Consider the following 20233-nt stretch of genomic DNA (forward strand, 5'->3'; position numbering starts at 1 on the left):
CTTTCTCCGCGCCGGCGCCGCCCGCCCGGCCGCCCCGCAGCCCCGCCGCCCCCCCGCCCCGCACCGCGCTGGCCAGGTCCCCGCGACAGTGGCCCCGCAGTAAGTTGGCAGGAGCGAGTCCCCTCCGTTCTCGCCTCCCCCGCACCTTTTGAACTTGTTGCTGCTGCTCTGCTCGCCTGCGCCTGGCTTTTGGAAGGTGAAAAGGAGGAGGGAGGAACGGAGGGATGGGGGAAGGGGGAGAAGAGCTCGCTTGAGCTTTATTTATGCTCCCTCGGCGCATCGGATTCGGCTGCTCGCGAGCCGCTTTCTCTCCTCTTCCCTTTCCGGGTGCACGGCGAGGAGAAAGTCTCTATGCAACTCAGCCCCGGCGCGCGCTTGGCCAGGTATGTACTGCGGGCGCGGCGCGTTCTGCGCGGAAGCAGATGCTGCTGCCGCCACGGCGGCGGCGGCTGCCAGCTCCTGGGCTCTGTAACTGTCACACTGCACCTGAGGTGAACTTGAAAAGAGAGTGAAGGGGCGACTGGGCGAACGCTTTTGGCAGACACAGAGGGTGTTTGTAGACGTGGGGGAGGAGGATCTGTATTAACGCCCCCCACCGTACCCACTGCACATCACCTCCATCTCTGCAAATACAGCCCGAGGAGTAGAGGCAGCAGCAGCTGCACCCCCAAAGAGAGACGTGGGGCAGCGGCTGTGACCGTATCTCCTGAGCTACAACAACAGGTCGCCTTGTTGAGACTCCTTTGGCGGGAAGGGCTACTTGGAAAGGAAGGTTTGAAAGAGTGAGAAGGGTAGGTGGAAGGATTCCCTAATTCGTCGAAATAATTCTATTGGGTGACTCTCGTTCGTCTTCTCTATCCTACACTCCACATACTGACCCCATATTATCCAGACTGTGCCAGGGGAGAAATCAAAGACACCTGTTTGAAGAAACGACTGCACCTGTGTGCTTATTTGTGCCAGAGGGTGGCCTGGCCCACCTGCTGGAAGCGGTTTGGCTAGGTTCTGTTGGGGGCGATTGTTAAGACGTTGTATTTTGTTGTCATTACTCCAAACACCTGTCTTGGAGGGAAACTTGCCCTTCTGAGAACTGTGACTTTACCAGAAGCCCTATCTCGGAATAAGAGTGACACCTCTGGACCACGTTTCTCACTAGTACTTTGCTTGACTGGAGGAAGTGGGTGAGTTGTGGCTGCTTCGGTTGACCCATTGTAGACGCCTCGTCACCCTTCTTCCTTCCACTTCAAGGAGCCATGGCGGCGGGGGTAGCAGCGTGGCTGCCTTTTGCAAGGGCAGCGGCCATCGGGTGGATGCCTGTGGCCTCGGGGCCTATGCCGGCTCCCCCGAGGCAGGAGAGGAAAAGGACCCAAGATGCTCTCATTGTGCTGAATGTGAGTGGAACCCGCTTCCAGACGTGGCAGGACACCCTGGAACGTTACCCAGACACTCTACTGGGCAGTTCTGAGAGGGACTTTTTCTACCACCCAGAGACTCAGCAGTATTTCTTTGACCGTGACCCAGACATCTTCCGCCACATCCTGAATTTCTACCGCACTGGGAAGCTCCACTATCCTCGCCACGAGTGCATCTCTGCTTACGATGAAGAACTGGCCTTCTTTGGCCTCATCCCGGAAATCATCGGCGACTGCTGTTACGAGGAGTACAAGGATCGCAGGCGGGAGAACGCCGAGCGCCTACAGGACGACGCGGATACCGACACCACTGGAGAGAGCGCCTTGCCCACCATGACTGCAAGGCAGAGGGTCTGGCGGGCCTTCGAGAACCCCCACACCAGCACGATGGCCCTGGTGTTCTACTATGTCACGGGGTTTTTCATTGCCGTCTCTGTCATCGCGAATGTGGTGGAAACAGTGCCCTGCGGATCAAGCCCAGGTCACATTAAAGAACTGCCCTGTGGAGAGCGGTATGCGGTGGCCTTCTTCTGCTTGGACACAGCCTGCGTCATGATCTTCACAGTTGAGTATTTGCTTCGCCTGGCTGCAGCGCCTAGTCGTTACCGTTTTGTGCGTAGTGTCATGAGTATCATCGACGTGGTGGCCATCCTGCCTTATTACATTGGGCTGGTGATGACAGACAATGAGGACGTGAGCGGAGCCTTTGTCACGCTCCGAGTCTTCCGGGTGTTCAGGATCTTTAAATTTTCCCGCCACTCTCAAGGCCTGCGCATCCTGGGGTACACACTGAAGAGCTGTGCCTCAGAATTGGGCTTCTTGCTTTTCTCGCTCACCATGGCTATCATCATCTTCGCTACAGTTATGTTCTACGCAGAGAAGGGGTCTTCGGCCAGCAAGTTCACCAGCATCCCTGCAGCATTCTGGTATACCATCGTCACCATGACAACACTAGGGTAGGTGCCATAATGAGAAATGGGATGGAAGTTGGGTATGGGTGAGGCGATTGTGGACCCATTAAGATTACATGATAATTCCGGGGAAATCATTTGGTTTCTTTCCTGAGTTTAGGAAAGCATTATCTAAATGGTTTGGCAAAACTCTTTTGATCTGTGAAATGGGTATAATACACAGGTTGAAGTGTTAAGGCATTGCTGGCAAATGTTGAGCATTGATGCCTGAAAGTGGTAAAGATACAAAGAAATTTTAGAATTCCTGAATATATGAAATAGTAACAATATTTATATTAATATATAAAAATATGACAATGAAAAACAAAATCTATGCACTAATAAAGACACAAATATATACAATGTATATTGAAATTTCTAGAAAATGGTTCAATGCATTTAAATGAAAAGTTTCCAGGTATACTTGAACTATTATTTTCATATGAATAGATACTTATGGTGTGCATTTTTCCTCTAAGAACCATAATTCTTATTTTACATCGTAAAACATAGATTGTAGATGTAATTATCAAAGTATTTTATAATATATATGCACATATTCATATGTATGCACTTTAATAGGTTATTCAGTGTTTTAGAATATCAGAGCTGAAACTGATCAACTCTACAATATGCAGTGGAATTAAATTTGCAACATATTTCAAACTCTAGGTTCATAGTTTCAAAAAAAGAAGCAAAAGACTGTCATCCACACATTTTTTTTTTAGAATCTACAGATCCCATCAGGCAATGGGCCCACACCCATTAAATACACATAGAAGATAGAGCAGTATCTGGTAAGATGGATGGTCACCAAGGCTGGCTCTATTATAAAATTTGGGGTCCTAATTTCCTTTTAGAATTTTTTTGTGCATTCTTTTTGGGGGGTATAATGAAGTTCTGTAACCAAAGGGACACATTTCTGAATTCACGTTTTTAATAGACTTTTAGGGCTAGAATTAAGTTTTTTTAGGTAGTAGAAAAAAGGAAAGGAGGCAAATGATTAAGAATGTTAGTCAAACTGCAGAAAAGTGGCAACATTTTAAGTATTAGAGAATCTAATAAAATAAAATGGTTAGATCCTTTTACTTTTATGAGTTCTTAGATAAGCTAGGGAGTGATGTTAGTGCCTTTTCTTCAGCTTTATGCTACTATTCTTGCATAGGTAATCAGTTCAGTGAGGATTTGGTAATGGCTGTAAGAAAAAAAGTTATTCCCAAGGCTACTCTTTAAGCTTTGTGTTTCTGGATAATTTAATTGACTTCTTTAAATGACATTGTGGTTAAAGTCGACTTAATTTTATTAGACATATTGTGTTGTACAGAATTTCTCATGTTGTATGGCCAACTAATGGAATATTTTATATATGAAGAATTTTAGGCTAGGTTAAACAATAAATTGTGGTAAAGAAAAATACAATGATTTATGATTTTTATTTAGTCTCATATTTTTTTTAAAGACCTACTGGTACATTTAAAAAAATGAATTAGTGAAAATCCATGTTCTACTTCTTGTATTTCCTTTTATTCTTGTTTGTAAATTTGTGACAGTTTATAAGGATAAGGATGATGCAGAATGCCTTCACAGTGTAGGTGCTTATTCTTTATCAAAGAGGTTTGTTTTTGTTGTCTTGTCATTTTGTAGCAGGATATCCTTATTAAGCACAAATGGGTAGTACAAATCACTATCATGACATCAAATTAGAAGCACAACTGAATAAAAAAGAAGATTCGGTTTTAATAGGAAGGGAAAACTGTTAAAATGAAATACACTTTAAACATTTCTTATATATGGCTGTGTTTCTTGAGGTATCAGAGAGTCATTTTAATGCTATATCGTGTCTATATGATTGAATATAGGTATAAAAAGAATGTTGATGAGAATTCTAATTTCGTGTAGCTAATAGTTCTGTAATAGACTTGAGAAGTTAGCATTGTTTTAAAACTTGTTTCTGGGAATGACTTTCCAATTTTTATTTTATTTTGAAGCTTATTCTTGTTTTCAGGAAAAAAAAATGAGGCAACATTAAACATTAGTGACAATTTTTTTATTATGTAAATAAAATACTTAAAAGCACCTATTTTTGAAAATATTTAAGAAATTGAATTATAATGGCAGAGTAAAATCTATGCAGTGGATTTAGTTCACATGTTCCATAGGTAAGTAAGTGGATTAGAAGCATTGAATACACACACTTTCTTAGAACTTGGAAGCTAAGTGGAAGTTACTTTAAAGACTTAGCTTCACTGAAGTTGAACATTTTAATTTTCAGGAAATTAAGCTAATTAATGATCCTGGTTGAATAGAGCAGTCATACTTTTAAGATGTGGAAACATCGATGTAATCAAAATGAGAACATATATGGACACTTGACAAATCATATGCTTTATAACAGAATTTCATAGGAAAATGTTTTTAATTTCTCATCAAAATATATTTATTATGTATTGTACCCTGAAGAAATAGATTCTTATAAGCACTGCCATTTTGGTGCCAACTTTGTGACTCAACAGTTATTTAATAATTCAAAATATTCAATAAAAGCCATTGCCTAACTTTATTGTTTAGGCTGTAGTTCTATACTTAGAGGATGAAGTGTAAGGTGTAAACTTTCTGGGAAATAATAGTTGGAGCCAATATCCAACTATGTCTGAATGATTATCAAGAGTTTTCCATTGTATTATCTGAGCTCTTTTTATGTGGCTATTAATTTTAGTGGAGCTAAATGTTCATCAATTAATGATAATAAAAGTGAAAATATGATTATAAACAGAGGTTATCGAAAGTTCCAGCTCATATGAACATTATCTACATGAGAATAAATAATCAAGAGCTTTGTCATTCAGGACTGGCAGAATCATCTGTGGCTTCTAGACTATTTTAGACAATATTCAGTTGGTTTTATGATCTGAAGAACTGAGTGTATCTGTCTTAGAACCAAGGTGTATTTGTATAACCATTTTTTTTGCTCCTTGAAATATCAAGTATATCATTAGACTGTAACTTGACTATGCTTACTATATAAATCATTAGTTAATCTATCAGAAAAATGAACGCTTTAAAAATAGTTTTCAGGCTACTTCATTTCCTACTAGAATAGGAAACATAGAAAGCACAGTTAAAAAAAAAAATGAAAAAATAATGTCAGAATTTTTTTTAAGTTTTAGATTGAGTAATCAGGTGGATCTGTTCCTCCATTTCATACGTTCTTTCTGAGCATATTTCACAGGTCCCTGAATCACCCTTTTATCCACCCACCTCCCCTTTCCATAATGTAAACTCTAGTTACTGCCATTAACTGCCTTAGTAGAAAAAGAATCTGGAATTCCTCTTTTGTCCTAAAGTCGTTTGGAAAATAACATCCAGTTGTTATTTTTCATTTAGATGGTAGTACTCAAATCTTACTAAACTTAGGAAATTTCTAAGTGTTCACCAATAATCAAAAATTATTTTGTAAAAATGTACTAAACAGTGTCAAGCCTCAGTTTACCATTGCACCTCATACACATGATCTGGAAATTAGAGGTGGTACCAGGTGGCACATTAAATAATTGAAGGGTTATTATTATGTTAAGTAATATAAATGTTTGCATTCTTGGTCTTGATTATTACCCATTTAGACAATTTCTTTAAAAGAAGGGATCGTATTACTCATAAAACTTAAGAATTTCAGAAGTGTCATTTTGTGATCCTTATTACTTTAATTTTAAAACAAAATTGTTTTCATCAAAGTTTTCAATATGGGAAAGTTGCTACATGGCATTTCTGTAAAGTTTGTGTTTAGAGAGAAATTTTATTATTTTTATTTTTTATTTTATTTTTTATTTTTATTTTTATTTTTTTTTGAGACGGAGTCTCGCTCTGTCACCCAGGCTGGAGTGCAGTGGCCGGATCTCAGCTCACTGCAAGCTCCTCCTCTCGGGTTCACGCCATTCTCCTGCCTCAGCCTCCCGAGTAGCTGGGACTACAGGCAACCGCCACTTCGCCCGGCTAGTTTTTTGTATTTTTTAGTAGAGACGGGGTTTCACCGTGTTAGCCAGGATGGTCTCGATCTCCTGACCTCGTGATCCGCCTGTCTCGGCCTCCCAAAGTGCTGGGATTACAGGCTTGAGCCACTGCGCCCGGCAAATTTTATTATTTTAACGATATAAATTATATTCTGATTTCAGAACAAATTTGGGAAAGTAAAAATTTAATATATATCATATATTTATCTAAAACAAATACGGTGGTGTTACATCTTTGCTGCCAGAAAACTTAGCGTAATTGCCATATTTCAATTTTTGTGTGTTTGGTGAATTACTATTTTAAGGAACAACAAAAAAGTAGAAAAGTTTTCACTTAAATTTTCATAGCAATGTGTCAGGGAAGTTCCTTTTTTAAAATGGCATGCTTTGAAATACTTTATCATATGCATATATATGATATCTATGATATATGATAACATTATAATTATATATTATTAAAGAGAAGGATAAACTTTTAAATACTACTCTCCTGATGCCTGTCACTATTCTGATTATATAGCTTTGGGTAATGTTGGGAGTATATCCTGCAGAATCATTTATGTAGAGACTTAAAGTTTTTACTGAAATGGGTGAAATTTTCTTCCCTTGTGCCAACATCTGTACATAAATATTGCTAATGCATTAATATAAAACTCTTTAAAAGGTTGGAAGTACCAAAATTTGTTTTTCTGGTGAAGAGCCATAGTGTGAGTAACATCTATTTTTATTTTGACATACTATGACATATTTGTGTAAAGTTCTTTATAGAGTATGTTAGTTGATGGAAGTTGAAAATGAACTTTTAAAGAAATGTAGAGAAATGTGTTATGTATTCCTCTTTTAGCATTACAAGTAACCAAATCTTACATGTCTTCATTTTGTTTTAGCCATCACTTGAATTAGAGACAATATTTGATGTGGAATTTTAAAATATGTATGTTAATCCAGCCTCTAGTACTTTAGCATTTCCTCGGTTGCCAGACAGAGGTATTTCACAAAAGGGCTAATATGTGTTGTTTCAACATAGTCCCCTAGAGAAAATGCTATTGTCTAATTTTCAGTGGGTCTGTTATGCTATTCTTTTTTATTTTTAATTTTCCTTTAGACTACTGAAAAACCATCTTATTTTATTTTTATATTTACATCACTTACTTCTGAACATTCCTCTCAATTATACTCATCTTTGAAAGTGAGCCACTAAAGTTCAAATTTCTTATTACCTGATCTCTACATTCCTGGTAGAAGAAAAGTGACCTGTAATTTATTTAAAATTTATAATTTTGTACATTTAAGAATTGTGTGGCTTGTCCATAGTTACATAGTTAGATAGCAGCAATATATTTTGAAATTTCACTTTTATACTCATTTTCTTCTGAAGACCCTAAAACATTATCTAGAAATGTGTTACAATAATTATCTGGGGACTGCTGCTGATTATACAGGGATAAGAGAAGGAATACATTTATTATTTATTCCATTAATGTGGTACATTTCTCTCTTAGTTCTATTGATGTGACTCATTCCACATTCCTCAATATCACTGCTGGCTCTGCATTTATTCATACAGCACTGGGGTTTATCATGATGGTTCCCATCTGATATAATACAAACTTGTATTCTCATCCAGTGAACTTTCAGGCCGTTTGGGGGCAAACTACTCAACGGTGAATCTTTTGCCTGGCCTGATGGAAAACAAAGAAATTCAGTTATTTTGCCCTAATTTCCTAAAAGAGTTGGCCTATGAGTCATTAAAAATGTACAATTTAACTTCTCTTTCATTGAAAGAACACAAATGGTGAAAAGTACATTCACTGAAAAGGAAGTATATTTTTTCCTTTAAAGTTGTGATAATGAATTCATTCCGTTTCCTCCCTTCTACTCTCCATATGTTTTATATTGTTTTCTGAGCAGGGATACACACATACATGTATGTATGTATTTATGTACATATGTATGTATAAGCATTGCTCTCCCACTAGCTTCTGCAGCTAGATTTGATGATGTGGGATAGCATCTGATATTGAAACAAACAAACAAACAAACAAAACCCAGGGTGGAACACCATTTCTGTGCATATTTGCACTGCTCTTTGAATGTTTTGCCCTTTAGTTTTCTCCTTTGAGAGACAGCCTTTACATTGACCTTCTCCATGAAGGCTTTTCAGCCCCCTAAGCAAGCCTACGTCATCTATAGTTGGAATTGTGCTTGATATTAGTAAGTGCCATCTTTATATATAATTTATGGTTTTACCTCTTGACTTTCTAACTAAATTGAAAGGCTTTTGAGGTTTGAGCGTATACCTTCTGGGGAGGTATTACCTAGTTCGGTGCTCAAATGTAGGAAAATATCTATGTTAGTGTGTTGCTGATCATGGTGTGAGATGGCACTTGTACGCCATGGAGAGCTCCTTAGCCATGGAGCAGTGCCATCTCAACATTAGCAATAATCTGCTACTCTAAGCCAAATTATTTTGCTTTGTTCAATATTAAAAGTATTTACATTTGTTATTTGAACATTTTATCCTCTCATCTACTAAATCTACCCTTTTAATTTTTCTCTTTTTGACTGGGAATGGCTGTGAGACCTCAACTTTTTAATCCATAACTAACTACTCTGCAAAGGTTAGAATTAATGGCTGCCAACTGCCATTTTCTCTATCAGTTTGATTTCTGGTAAAGTCCAGGTAAATTGCAGATGCCTCTGGGAGGCGTATGGAGATGCTTCATGATATAAGTGAATGAACATAGAAATACCGCCTTCCCTTGAAAGCCCATTTCCTTATTTAAATATGAGTAGCTTAAAAAGCCCATGGGTCAACAGATACTTCGATGACACTTCATCACTTGAAAGGTGTTCTCTCTTACCCAGTAACACAAGCTGGAACTTATTTTTCATCCAGGTTTTCTCATTTATGCATAAAATAGAATTGTTTAAAATAGGGACATATTGGCTGTAAATGGCATAGGAGATGGATGCAATTTCTGTCTGGAAAAGTTCAATGTAATCACCATCAGGAAGAAGTTAACATTCTAAGGAATTAAAAATCAGATTACAAAATGTAAAGATAAATGTAGGTATATATTCTAGCATAATGCAATCCACTTTGCCTTGGGAATTTTGACAAGTCTGTTATGTAATGATCTAAATCATAAAAAGTGTGGGGGGAGTAGGGAATGAGTTACTAGAGGTTAATAATGAGAAAAAATAACATTGAAAGAGTAGGATGACAGTTGAGATAATGTCAAATAGAATGGGAAGATTTTGTTCTAAAAGTAAAAGGTCTTGTCTTTTTTGCTTTTATGTGGACCTAATTCTTCCATCTTCTTCATTTTCTTCACTTTTAACAATATCAGTAATAGTGCTCTCAGAAACCCAAAATAATACCAGTAACATACACTCTCAGGGAATCAAACTGTGGCTCACAGAGTTCAATTCAACATAACAGACCTTTGTTGATCACTTGCTACCTGTCATTGACCACAGCAGTAACCAAAAGGTCAACTTTCTCAACTTAAGAATGATTTAAAACTAAAATAATGGAAGAGTGATAAATAAAAAAGTAAATGTATTATATAATGCCACATAGAGATGAGTGCTATGAACAAAATACATCTGGGTAACAAGCCTGCTATTTTGCATAGGGGCAAACAAGACTTTTCCAAGGGGTTGGAATTTAAGCCAATGGCTGTTTGAAGCGATAAAATGACTTTCTGACTATCTGGATGAAGAGGGTTAGAGGAAGACAGAAAAGGAGTACAAAGACTTCAAGGTGGGATGAAGTTTCATCAGTTCCATCTAATGTCCCTGTAATAGAAGCAAACGGAGTAAGGGGCTTAGTAGCAAATGGAATCTGTAAAGTAGTTAGGACTAGACTATGTAGAATGTGATAGACCATCATCAAGACTTCTGATTTCATTTAAGATGAAAAGGGGAGCCATTAGAGAGTTGTGAGCATGGTAGGGATAGGATATGATTTCTGTATTAAAAGGAGCACATGCTCTAAAACAATTAAAAACATTTTTAAATTGTCAAATTAAAGTTAACTTATTTACCATGAATAAATTTTCGTCCTTCATTAGTTTGTCATGTTTAACTTAGCTTAAAATTTATATCCAATTATTCGGGAGATTATCTAAAGAATGAGTATTTTCTAATACATAATTTAATTGTTACTAACAACACAAATCTAGTTCAAATGAAAACTGAATTCCATATTTTAGCTGAAAAGACAAGGCTAGTGCTCAATGGATATGGAATTATTTGGGAACTGATACAGATAATTATTTCTTTTGAATATAGATTTGCATACTTACAGTTGTCAATTCTAATATTAGTGTTCAAGAATATTACATATATTTTGAATTCTATTTAAAGGAGTTTTATTCCTTTTTTGTCACTTTGCAGTAGATACATATATATCTTCTCTGGGTGTTTTGTTAGTTTTATAAGCCTGAAAGATAAAATGGCTTACATGTCTTAAAATCTGTGAAAATTGCCATAGGGTATGTATTTTTCAACATGAATTAAATTGAGACCATGTTTATAGCAGATGTGTAATGAAAACTTGCAGAAGCAAAGCTTTGATAAGAATCACCGTGATGAAGAATAAACTATAACCATGAATGGATAATTGGAAATACTTGGGTTTGGAGAAACAAAAATTGGATTAACATCATAAAAATGCAAAAAAAAGGCTATGCTTTCCAGATAAATTGTGAAAGTAGTTTTTGAATTTAGAGGAATTCAGTGTGGCATCTCACTTTGGCATGCTGTTTCCATGAAGACATTTGCCCTCTAGGTAATTCTGCATCTTACCCAGAAGTTCTTTCCAGAGGCCTATTTCCTGATAAGGAAGCTAGGATTCATGGGGGCTGTCACACATGTATACACACACACACACACACACACACACACACACAACCCCCAACCATTTGCTGGTTTCCTTTCATCATGCTGTAGAAATTAAGGCTGTCTAACCCTATACCATCTTAGTGTACTTTGGAAAAATGAAATTCTTCTCCATATTGTTTTAGATACCACATTCAAACTTATGAGAATATGTCTAGATTGTACCAAATTAGCTGTTTTTGTATTCTTCTTAAATTATATCAACCTACTAATGCACATTAGGCACAATATTGAATCAGAAAGGAATGTGCCCTGCAGACTCTTCCTAATGTTTGATTTTTTGCTTTAGTCTCAAACTATTAGAGTCATGGAATTTTGACTTGCTAGGCTTGTTAGAAATCATTTTGTAGAAACTTCTCATTTTATACTTGAAGAAACTAAGGTAGAGAGTAGTCATGAAATTTATATAAAATTATAGGGTCTAGTTAGTTGAAGAATCTAAGTTAGATTTCTGGAAGATCATTTGAAGTCCAGTGTTCTTTACAGCACAATACACTGGAGGGTTCCCCCATTATATTTCTTTCTCTGCTTTATGCCTGTCCCCACCATTAAACAATATATTAAAAACATAACAGAGCAGCATCACCAAGCAGTGTATGTGCAGGTCTAAAAGTTTCCCCATGTTATCATTAAAAATCTGATGATGACTTTGTATTTTATTTGTAATTTTTAATCTAATGAGAGACTGAATTAGTAACAAAGATAAACAAATTCATGTAATACATAACAGGAAATTAAGAATATTGTTCCACTGATACTACTTTTACTGTGACATTTTTGAGCTGAGAAATAAAGTGTAGCAGTTGTAACTTGCATTTTATTCAACTCAATGATTTGTCATTGGATTCCTTTTATTTTTTCAACCTGAAAATATTTACTCTGGTACTAACACTGTTATTTATATTTTCACAATGCAGAATATTTTATTATCTTCAGTTATTTGTTTAAATTCAAGGCTGAACATATCGTAGTCAATAATACGGAAAACATCAAACCTGAAAATATCTCACAAGACTAGTTTACTTATTCTTGTGAAATTAGGTATGAGAATTGATGTTGATAGACAATTGGTTTTCAGATACTTTATCGTATCTAAATATACAATTAACAGTCTTTTTGTTCATATTGTCTATTTTATTAGAACATTACTATAGTTAGAAAAAATGCACTAATTTCAAAACATCTCATAGACATTCACAAGAGGATACGTCACTGTGAAATAGGATATAAGAATAGATGTCAAAAAGAAATTACTTCCATTTCAGTAAATTCTTAATTATGGAAATTCAAATGAATATTTTTCTAATCTTTTATAGATTGCCTTGCATTTTTTAAATGTTTGCAATAAAGGGAAGTTGTTTTGAAAAACATAATTAACTTAGAAGTATACATGTTGATCTGTTTTCTGCTATTACTTTTTTAATATAGAATTTCTGCTTTTGGATTTAAAATTGTATTAATTAGGTGTAAAATCTCAGAGGATAGCACAATAAATATCCTATTACAAAGAAAAAAGAATGTAGTTTAGAAAATGGCTCGTGACTCTTCCTTATGGAAATAGGACACTTTATTCACTTTATTCAGGGTTGGCATGGTCCTAGAGTAGTGATAAGTAAAGTGCCTATCAGTTTTGCAGAGAACTTTATTATTTTTATGGAAAGAGTCCAAATACAGTCATAGTCATCTAAGTGAAAGGTAAGTTTTTTTATTTTAGAAATATTAAAGGGAGGATTTTTTTCAATCAAGTAGCAAATGTTGGCAATATATTCTGAAATACACTATATTAAGCAAAAACTATGAATAAGAAATCACTTTATAGACTGCTCACATTCCTTTTACTTTTGTTTCCTTTTTATTTTCCACACTAATTAACAATTTTTGGATCTGCATTGTTTTAATATTACTAAAATATGTGTGAATGTATAATGTGTACTCAAATATGCATTTTGAGAAGCACACACATATACATCAATACAAAAATGTACAGATGTGTAAATATTATATACTGATGCATATGTTGATATATAGCTATATGCCCAGTCTTATTTTTCTGGGAAGACATAACCTATTGATGATAATATTTTTGAGAAGATCTGGGGATGTGGGAGAGAGGAAAAGCCATTTTAAATTTCACTTTGCACAAGAACATTACAAATAGGTGCTATATGAGGGATTGCTATTATATTATTACTATTGACTATATAACAGTATTAAATATACTACATATTTGCCTTGCATTAGGATAAGTCTCTAGTGTATCACACCAGTAGACAATTAGGCAGGAAATAATTACTGAAGAGTTGTTGATTGATGACACACCATTAATCAAAAGGAATTTCCTATTTAGAAACTGGAATTTTGAGTCACCGTACAAAACATATTTTTAGGTTAGAAATCCAACATTTAATGACTTTGGGTTACCAAATTATAAAAATCTTATGATCTCTTATGATCCTGACAGACTTGTTTTGAAATTATATACTTAGTCATTCCTGCATTACTTTTTTACTCTGTGCATTTTCAAGGAGGAGTTGGAACAGTTTACTGTCAAATAAACAGAGATGATTAAGCAAGCATCAAGTATTAAAGGTGACGGAAAATGATGGAGAATAAAAATTACATTAAATAAAACATTGCTGAGCATAAAATCAGCTTTGAAATTCCTGGCAGACAAAGAAAAGCAGGAAGTGTAGTATTACATGTTTCATAGCTATTTAAGAAAAGAAAGTATCTTACTTCATGAAGAGTTTTTTAGAGAATACTATCTAATAGAAATTTGGGGCAAAATCATTATAAGCAGGTTATTTAATAACATAATGAAATGTGTCTGCACCAGTAGTTTCACAAAATATTTAGAAATATTTTTGATTTGGCTATACCATATACAAATTTTTATAAAGCAAAGTGATAATATTGTATACATATGAAGGTGTTTTCATAAGAAATATACATAATTATCAAAATGCATAACTCTCAGATGATTGTGAGATTCATATATAGAGTTTAGTAAATCTAGAGTGATGTTTCTTAATATATACTAAGGATCACCAGGATTAGGATTACCTGGAATACTTATTAAAAATGAATATTCTGGGAGTTCACCTAAAACAATTTAAATAGTCTTTGGAGGTGGGAACCATGATGTCAGCATTTTCAATTCTCACATCAAATATAAGAACCACTGAAGAATGCCCTCTCAGCCTATTTCTAACATCATCCTGTTTTGACTTGAGCTGGAAGTTTAAGTGTCAGTAAAAACAAACCATTTAAGGCTGGATATGGTGGCTCACACCTAAAATCCCACCACTTTAAGAGGTGGGTGGATCACTTGAGATTGGGCGTTCAAGACCAGCCTCGCCAGCATAGTGAAATCCTGTCTCTACTGAAAATACACAAGCATGGTGGAGTGCACCTGTAATCCCAGATACTTGGGAGACTGAAGTAGGAGAATCACTTGAACCTGGGAGGCAGAGGTTGCACTGAGCCGAGATTGCACCCCTGCACTCCAACCTGGGTGACAGAGTGAAACTCTGTCCCAACAACAACAAAGCATTTAAAACTATAATCTAGTAGCTGAAGTGCTTGTTTTCAGTTTTGTTTATTAGATATTATAGATAGAAAATCAGAAGTCTTGACTAAAGATAAAAAACCAATGCTTTACTGCAAAAGCCGTATCTTATCATGTGCTAAGGTATAAGGTTTCAGAGATAACAACCATTAGTTGGTGTTTAGGAGACCAACTGGACTCAGGAAAATACAGTTGCTTCCTTTTGGGAATTTAGGATTGTGAACTTTTAAAGCTACTGATTTTTTAACATTGTCAAGGATAGGTAGGCTGAGCTTTCCTTAGTGGAGGCACAAGATAATGGACCAATTGCTCATAATAAAAGTAAAGAAAATGAAATTAGATAAAAGCCTCTGAACATAGGAGGAGCTTATGAAAAATAAGACAACACAAAGTATGAAGACACTCTAAATCTCATGAAACTAGAATATTCTTTGGGTATGTTTTTTCTCCTTTTACTTTCTTTTATATACACAGAAGTTGATTTGAAAGGATTTACTTTCCAAAGAAGATAATTTTTAATCACATGTAAGAGATTTCAAATGTGCAGGACCTAAAGATAGAAAACAAATTACTGGTGGATTCTTAGATTATAATTGAGCTTAAGGGACATTTTATGTAAAAATCCACTGAATGGCTGATTTGATGTTGAGATGTTTAATTGGCTTTTCATGGATGTTAGCTTGTCCAAAATGATTTCATGTTCTTTCTTGATAGATATATGAAATATACAATAAACTTTTTCTCATGAGGTCCAGGTATAATGAGAACTGTCTTACAAAAGGCTGACTAAAGATTAATATGACCAGAAATTGAAATTCACTTCCTGTATTGGAGGATGCTGTCTAATTAGTTGTGGTTACAGGATTTTTGAACATCAGGTTTGGTAAAAAGATGAAACCTATAGTCAAACGTTACGATATGATCATAGAAGCCCTGATAAACATAACTTCATGCAAACCTAAATGTCACTTAGTTAAGATCAGGAGGCCTGATGTGACAGGTTTGAAATCTTCACTTGAAATGAGGTTAGTTAGATGATACAGGTTTATCCCAAGTCAGATAAATAGAGAAGAGTCTTATAAACCGCTTGTAAGGCCTCTCTTCCTTAAAAGAGTATATATGAAGGAAGAGAGGGAGGCAGGGGTGGGAGGGCAGAGAGAGAGAGAGAGAAAGAGAGAGAGAGAGAGACACTAGGAGAAAGAAGGGTGAAGAGAGAGAAAGTAAGTGGGGGTAAGGAGATGATTTGATTCTTACAATGGGACAAAGAATCCTATTCTGTAGCAGGCACCATCCCTTGTATGTAAGCTGTGTTATGTTTTCATGCTGTCCGCTGACTGCCCCCCTTGTTTGCCACATTTCAATCCTCATTGGCAAGAGAGCTAAATAAAAATAAGCAAAATACTCAATAAAATGGAACTGTCATAAAATTAAGGCCACTCCACTAAAAATTTGTTTAAACAGCCAGGGCTAACCAAAAAAATCAAGTGAACACCTTTAGTTAAAATAAAAAGGAACCAAGAACAAACAACAATAGAAAATGGCCTGAGAAGCAAGTCTGAATTTTGAAATATGAAGTATTTCTGGGAGGATATCAGAGAAAATTAAAGAAAAATCTATGTACTTAATCTCATGTCCCTTATCAGGATCCCAGTAAGAGTTACCTTACACTTCTACCAAAGATTTGAGCCTTGAGTCACAAAATAAACATGTCCTCCTGCTGTCCTGCAGAAATGATCAGTGGGCTTGCCAAGAACAGCAGCTATTCTTTAGCTTCTTCACCTTAGGCCAGACATAAACGTCAGCCCAGTACCACACACACCATGCTTGGAAGCATCGTCCTGCATTTTTAATTTGGAATATTAAAAACAAACTGGCTTCCAGCTTTTCATCCAACATCTATTTTGATTGGATCTCTGATTCTTGTTCACCTTTATTTTAGTTGGTTTAGAGGAAACTGTTTCACTGAAGCAATACACATACAATTTAATTTTGAAGCTCACATTGTATTTTTGCTTATTTGTAGTATCCCTAGGCACCAAATAAGAAAATTAATAGTTCATAATTTTATAATGCTCTATCTGGGGCCTTGTCATGTTTTTTTTTTTTTTTTTTTTTTTTGAGGCGGAGTCTCGCTCTGTCGCCCAGGCTGGAGTGCAGTGGCCAGATCTCAGCTCACTGCAAGCTCCGCCTCCTGGGTTTACGCCATTCTCCTGCCTCAGCCTCCCGAGTAGCTGGGACTACAAGCGCCCGCCACCTCGCCCGGCTAGTTTTTTGTATTTTTAGTAGAGACGGGGTTTCACCGTGTTAGCCAGGATGGTCTTGATCTCCTGACCTCGTGATCCGCCCGTCTCGGCCTCCCAAAGTGCTGGGATTACAGGCTTGAGCCACTGCGCCCGGCAAAAGGTGCCTCAGTATACGTGCTGACAAAGTTCTCTCTTCAAAGAACTTCACACTTTAGTTAAAATCTCCCCCACAGATTTTTTAACAATGCCTAGAACATTGCTTTGCCAATCATAGATGCTGAATAAAGATATTTTTAAATCTTTACTGTGGACCTTTACTTTGAAGGTCCATTCAATTTTAGAAATTTGTATCACTCATAACCCTTTCTAGCCACTTCTTCAACCACATATCCTCCGACATACAACTACCTACATACAGAAATAAAATTCCCATAGAAGCAAAGTCTTCAGGTCAATATACGTTAAAATAATTATGCTTGAAATAAACTTAGAATTTTGAGACCTTTTTGATATGCTGATTCATTCCTCTGCAAAACTCTTTTCCAAATACTTATTTATGCTCTTTTACCATTGAAAGAAATCCCCTAAATTTCTGTGCTATTTTTCTCATCTCTATGCTGTTGGCTCATAGCTATACATATCTGTCCTAGACCACTCTTATGAATTTCAAACAATAATTCCCAGCTTTATGCTATCAGGAAATATTATACCCTTGACTTTTCTGGACAATCAGCAGAAGCAATAGCTATATGGAGAATATTTCCAAATCTAATGGAAAATGATTAAACATAGAATATTGTCTAGTAGGCATATTACTCAATATCCTGTACATTAAGAGCTACACGTATATGGAAAAAAATATATGTATAATATATATGCTTTGTATATATATGCATATATATATATTTTATATATATATGCATATATATATTTTATATATATATATGCTTTTTTCCTTGTCTGCCAACTTTATTAAAATTTGGATGCTTCCTGATGTGGCTAACGAGAAGAATTCTCAGGCATACACGGGGTCACCAGTAATGGCTGCCATGACCAATTACTGCTGTTATCCATAGGTTAGGGATAGAAGAAAATTTTCTTACCTGACATAAGCAAAATCTCAGGGGCAGAAAATGAAGAGTGTATTCTTGGCACAGTAAATAGATTTTTTTGGCACTCAAATATCTTTTGAATATTGACTGAACAAAAATGTGAAATCAGTTGTCGCTTTTTGAATCTTAATAAATTCTGCTATGAATGGATTTGAAATTAATCATTGTAGCACAAATAATCCATTTATAAATTATATTTGCTCTAGTATTTGTATTTTTATCTATATGATTTTCCCATCATAAGTGCTCAATAAATACTGGTGAAATAAATGAAATAAAAGTGAAAAAAATCTTTCTGTATGCGTAGAAATTTGATTCATTTATGAAGGTAAAAATATAATTTTAGCAGGAAGATGGAACAGACTGCATTAGATGGTATTTGAACTTCGTTTTATGCTCTTAACACTTGAGCCCCCAAGTAATCTGTGATATTTGACATGGCATTACTTTACATCTGTAGTACTGTACTCTGTAACTGTCTTTTGCCATCATTAAGCTTATTATTTATCAATAATCTGAAAAATTGGTGTATATTGGGTGTTGAATAGAATTTAACAACTTGAACACAATTGTTTAGCAGAAACAAACAAATATGATGTCCAGAAACACAGAACAACAAATGCACAGTCATATACAAAGCATAGCAGGTAAACACAGAATCCAGATTTCAGTTAATGCAGTGTGCTGACTGTTTCTATATGCTTTACAATATACATGACACTATGAAGAAATATATAAGTATAAGGGATTAAGTTATGTGCGGATCTGGGATTTTGAACCAAAGTCCTGTGACTTTAAATCCTAACTCTTCACATTGGCTGATTCTACAGAGCCTGGATGCAGTTAAAAAATATATTTATGTTTTTATGATAGAAAATTTGTGAGGTCCTGTTTAAGACTCTGAAATGACCAGTTGTTTCCTTGAGTTGAATAGAATAAAAGTCAACCATCAATTGTTGTAGCAAATTAGAGCTCATGGAACATAGAAATTGCAATGACATTTGTACCTGATTTTCCTTCTGCCAAATCCTCCTTTCCTTCTTTTAAACCTGTCCTAGAAAATGTCCAGGATACATGTAAACTAAATTTTCAGCTTATTTCTATACCTGTTGTTTTTCTGTCTCTTATTTCTTTGCTAAAACATAATCAGTATTTTTCCCAGATAGTTTAAGATGCCCCATCTCTGTTGTAGTTTAAATAATGTGCAACATAAAATGATAAATAATGCAATATTACCAGTGATATTATGTATTTTTTGTAATATAAATCTGTCATTTTGTAGATAATTATATCGAAGTGTAGTAAATGAATATTTAACCCCTGTAAATGTTCTATTTGTGTTTTGGCACACTTCTCTGATAAGAAAGCAATGATTTGAATATTACTTTTTTATTTTTTATTTTTTATTTTTTATTTTATTTTTTTGAGACGGAGTCTCGCTCTGTCGCCCAGGCTGGAGTGCAGTGGCCGGATCTCAGCTCACTGCAAGCTCCGTCTCCCGGGTTCACGCCATTCTCCTGCCTCAGCCTCCAGAGTAGCTGGGACTACAGGCGCCCACCACCTCGCCCGGCGAGTTTTTTTTGTATTTTTTAGTAGAGAGGGGGTTTCACTGTGTTAGCCAGGATGGTCTCGATCTCCTGACCTCGTGATCCGCCCGTCTCGGCCTCCCAAAGTGCTGGGATTACAGGCTTGAGCCACCGCGCCTGGCTACTTTTTATTTTTTTAAGTGTCCATGCTGTCTTTGTCCTAATTGATATTAATTCATTTGCAATATTATCCAAATACCTTTTGTTTCACCTTAGTGGTAAGCCATCATATTCTATCACACTTACCTAGATTTAGTGGCATGTTTCACAGATATAGACTTTTAAGTGAGATTCTTCAAGTGGGTAGTTCTTTTTATGCAGAGAATCACAGGATCTTGAAATTAAAAGTTTCCTTGGGGAAAACTTTTCCCTGTTCAATCTTCTACCCATTTAAAGTTTGTCTTTCCATGGTATTTTCTACACTTATATGGCCTTCTATGAACTTTT

At 35.9% G+C, this 20233-nt stretch overlaps 1 protein-coding gene and 1 long non-coding RNA gene across 4 annotated transcripts in view; both read left to right on the forward strand.

The window, feature by feature from the left end:
* Positions 1 to 259: 259 nt before the first annotated feature.
* Positions 260 to 1114, forward strand: LOC112620684. Its single transcript, XR_003118566.1, has one exon. It is a non-coding gene; the product is annotated as an uncharacterized LOC112620684 (long non-coding RNA).
* KCND2 (potassium voltage-gated channel subfamily D member 2) overlaps positions 287 to 20233 on the forward strand; it is a 493308-nt gene continuing 473361 nt past the window's right edge. For 2 of the 3 annotated variants that reach the window (XM_025379450.1, XM_025379451.1), the window contains exon 1: positions 877 to 2368. In XM_025379450.1, the coding sequence (XP_025235235.1) occupies positions 1254 to 2368 (1115 nt within the window). In that variant the 5' untranslated portion in view covers positions 877 to 1253. Of the gene's footprint in view, positions 2369 to 20233 lie in introns of all 3 variants that reach the window. The other variant, XM_025379452.1, reaches the window with a different exon arrangement.

This window comes from Theropithecus gelada, chromosome 3 (assembly GCF_003255815.1).
Source record: "Theropithecus gelada isolate Dixy chromosome 3, Tgel_1.0, whole genome shotgun sequence".
NCBI classification, from domain to species: Eukaryota; Metazoa; Chordata; class Mammalia; order Primates; family Cercopithecidae; genus Theropithecus; species Theropithecus gelada.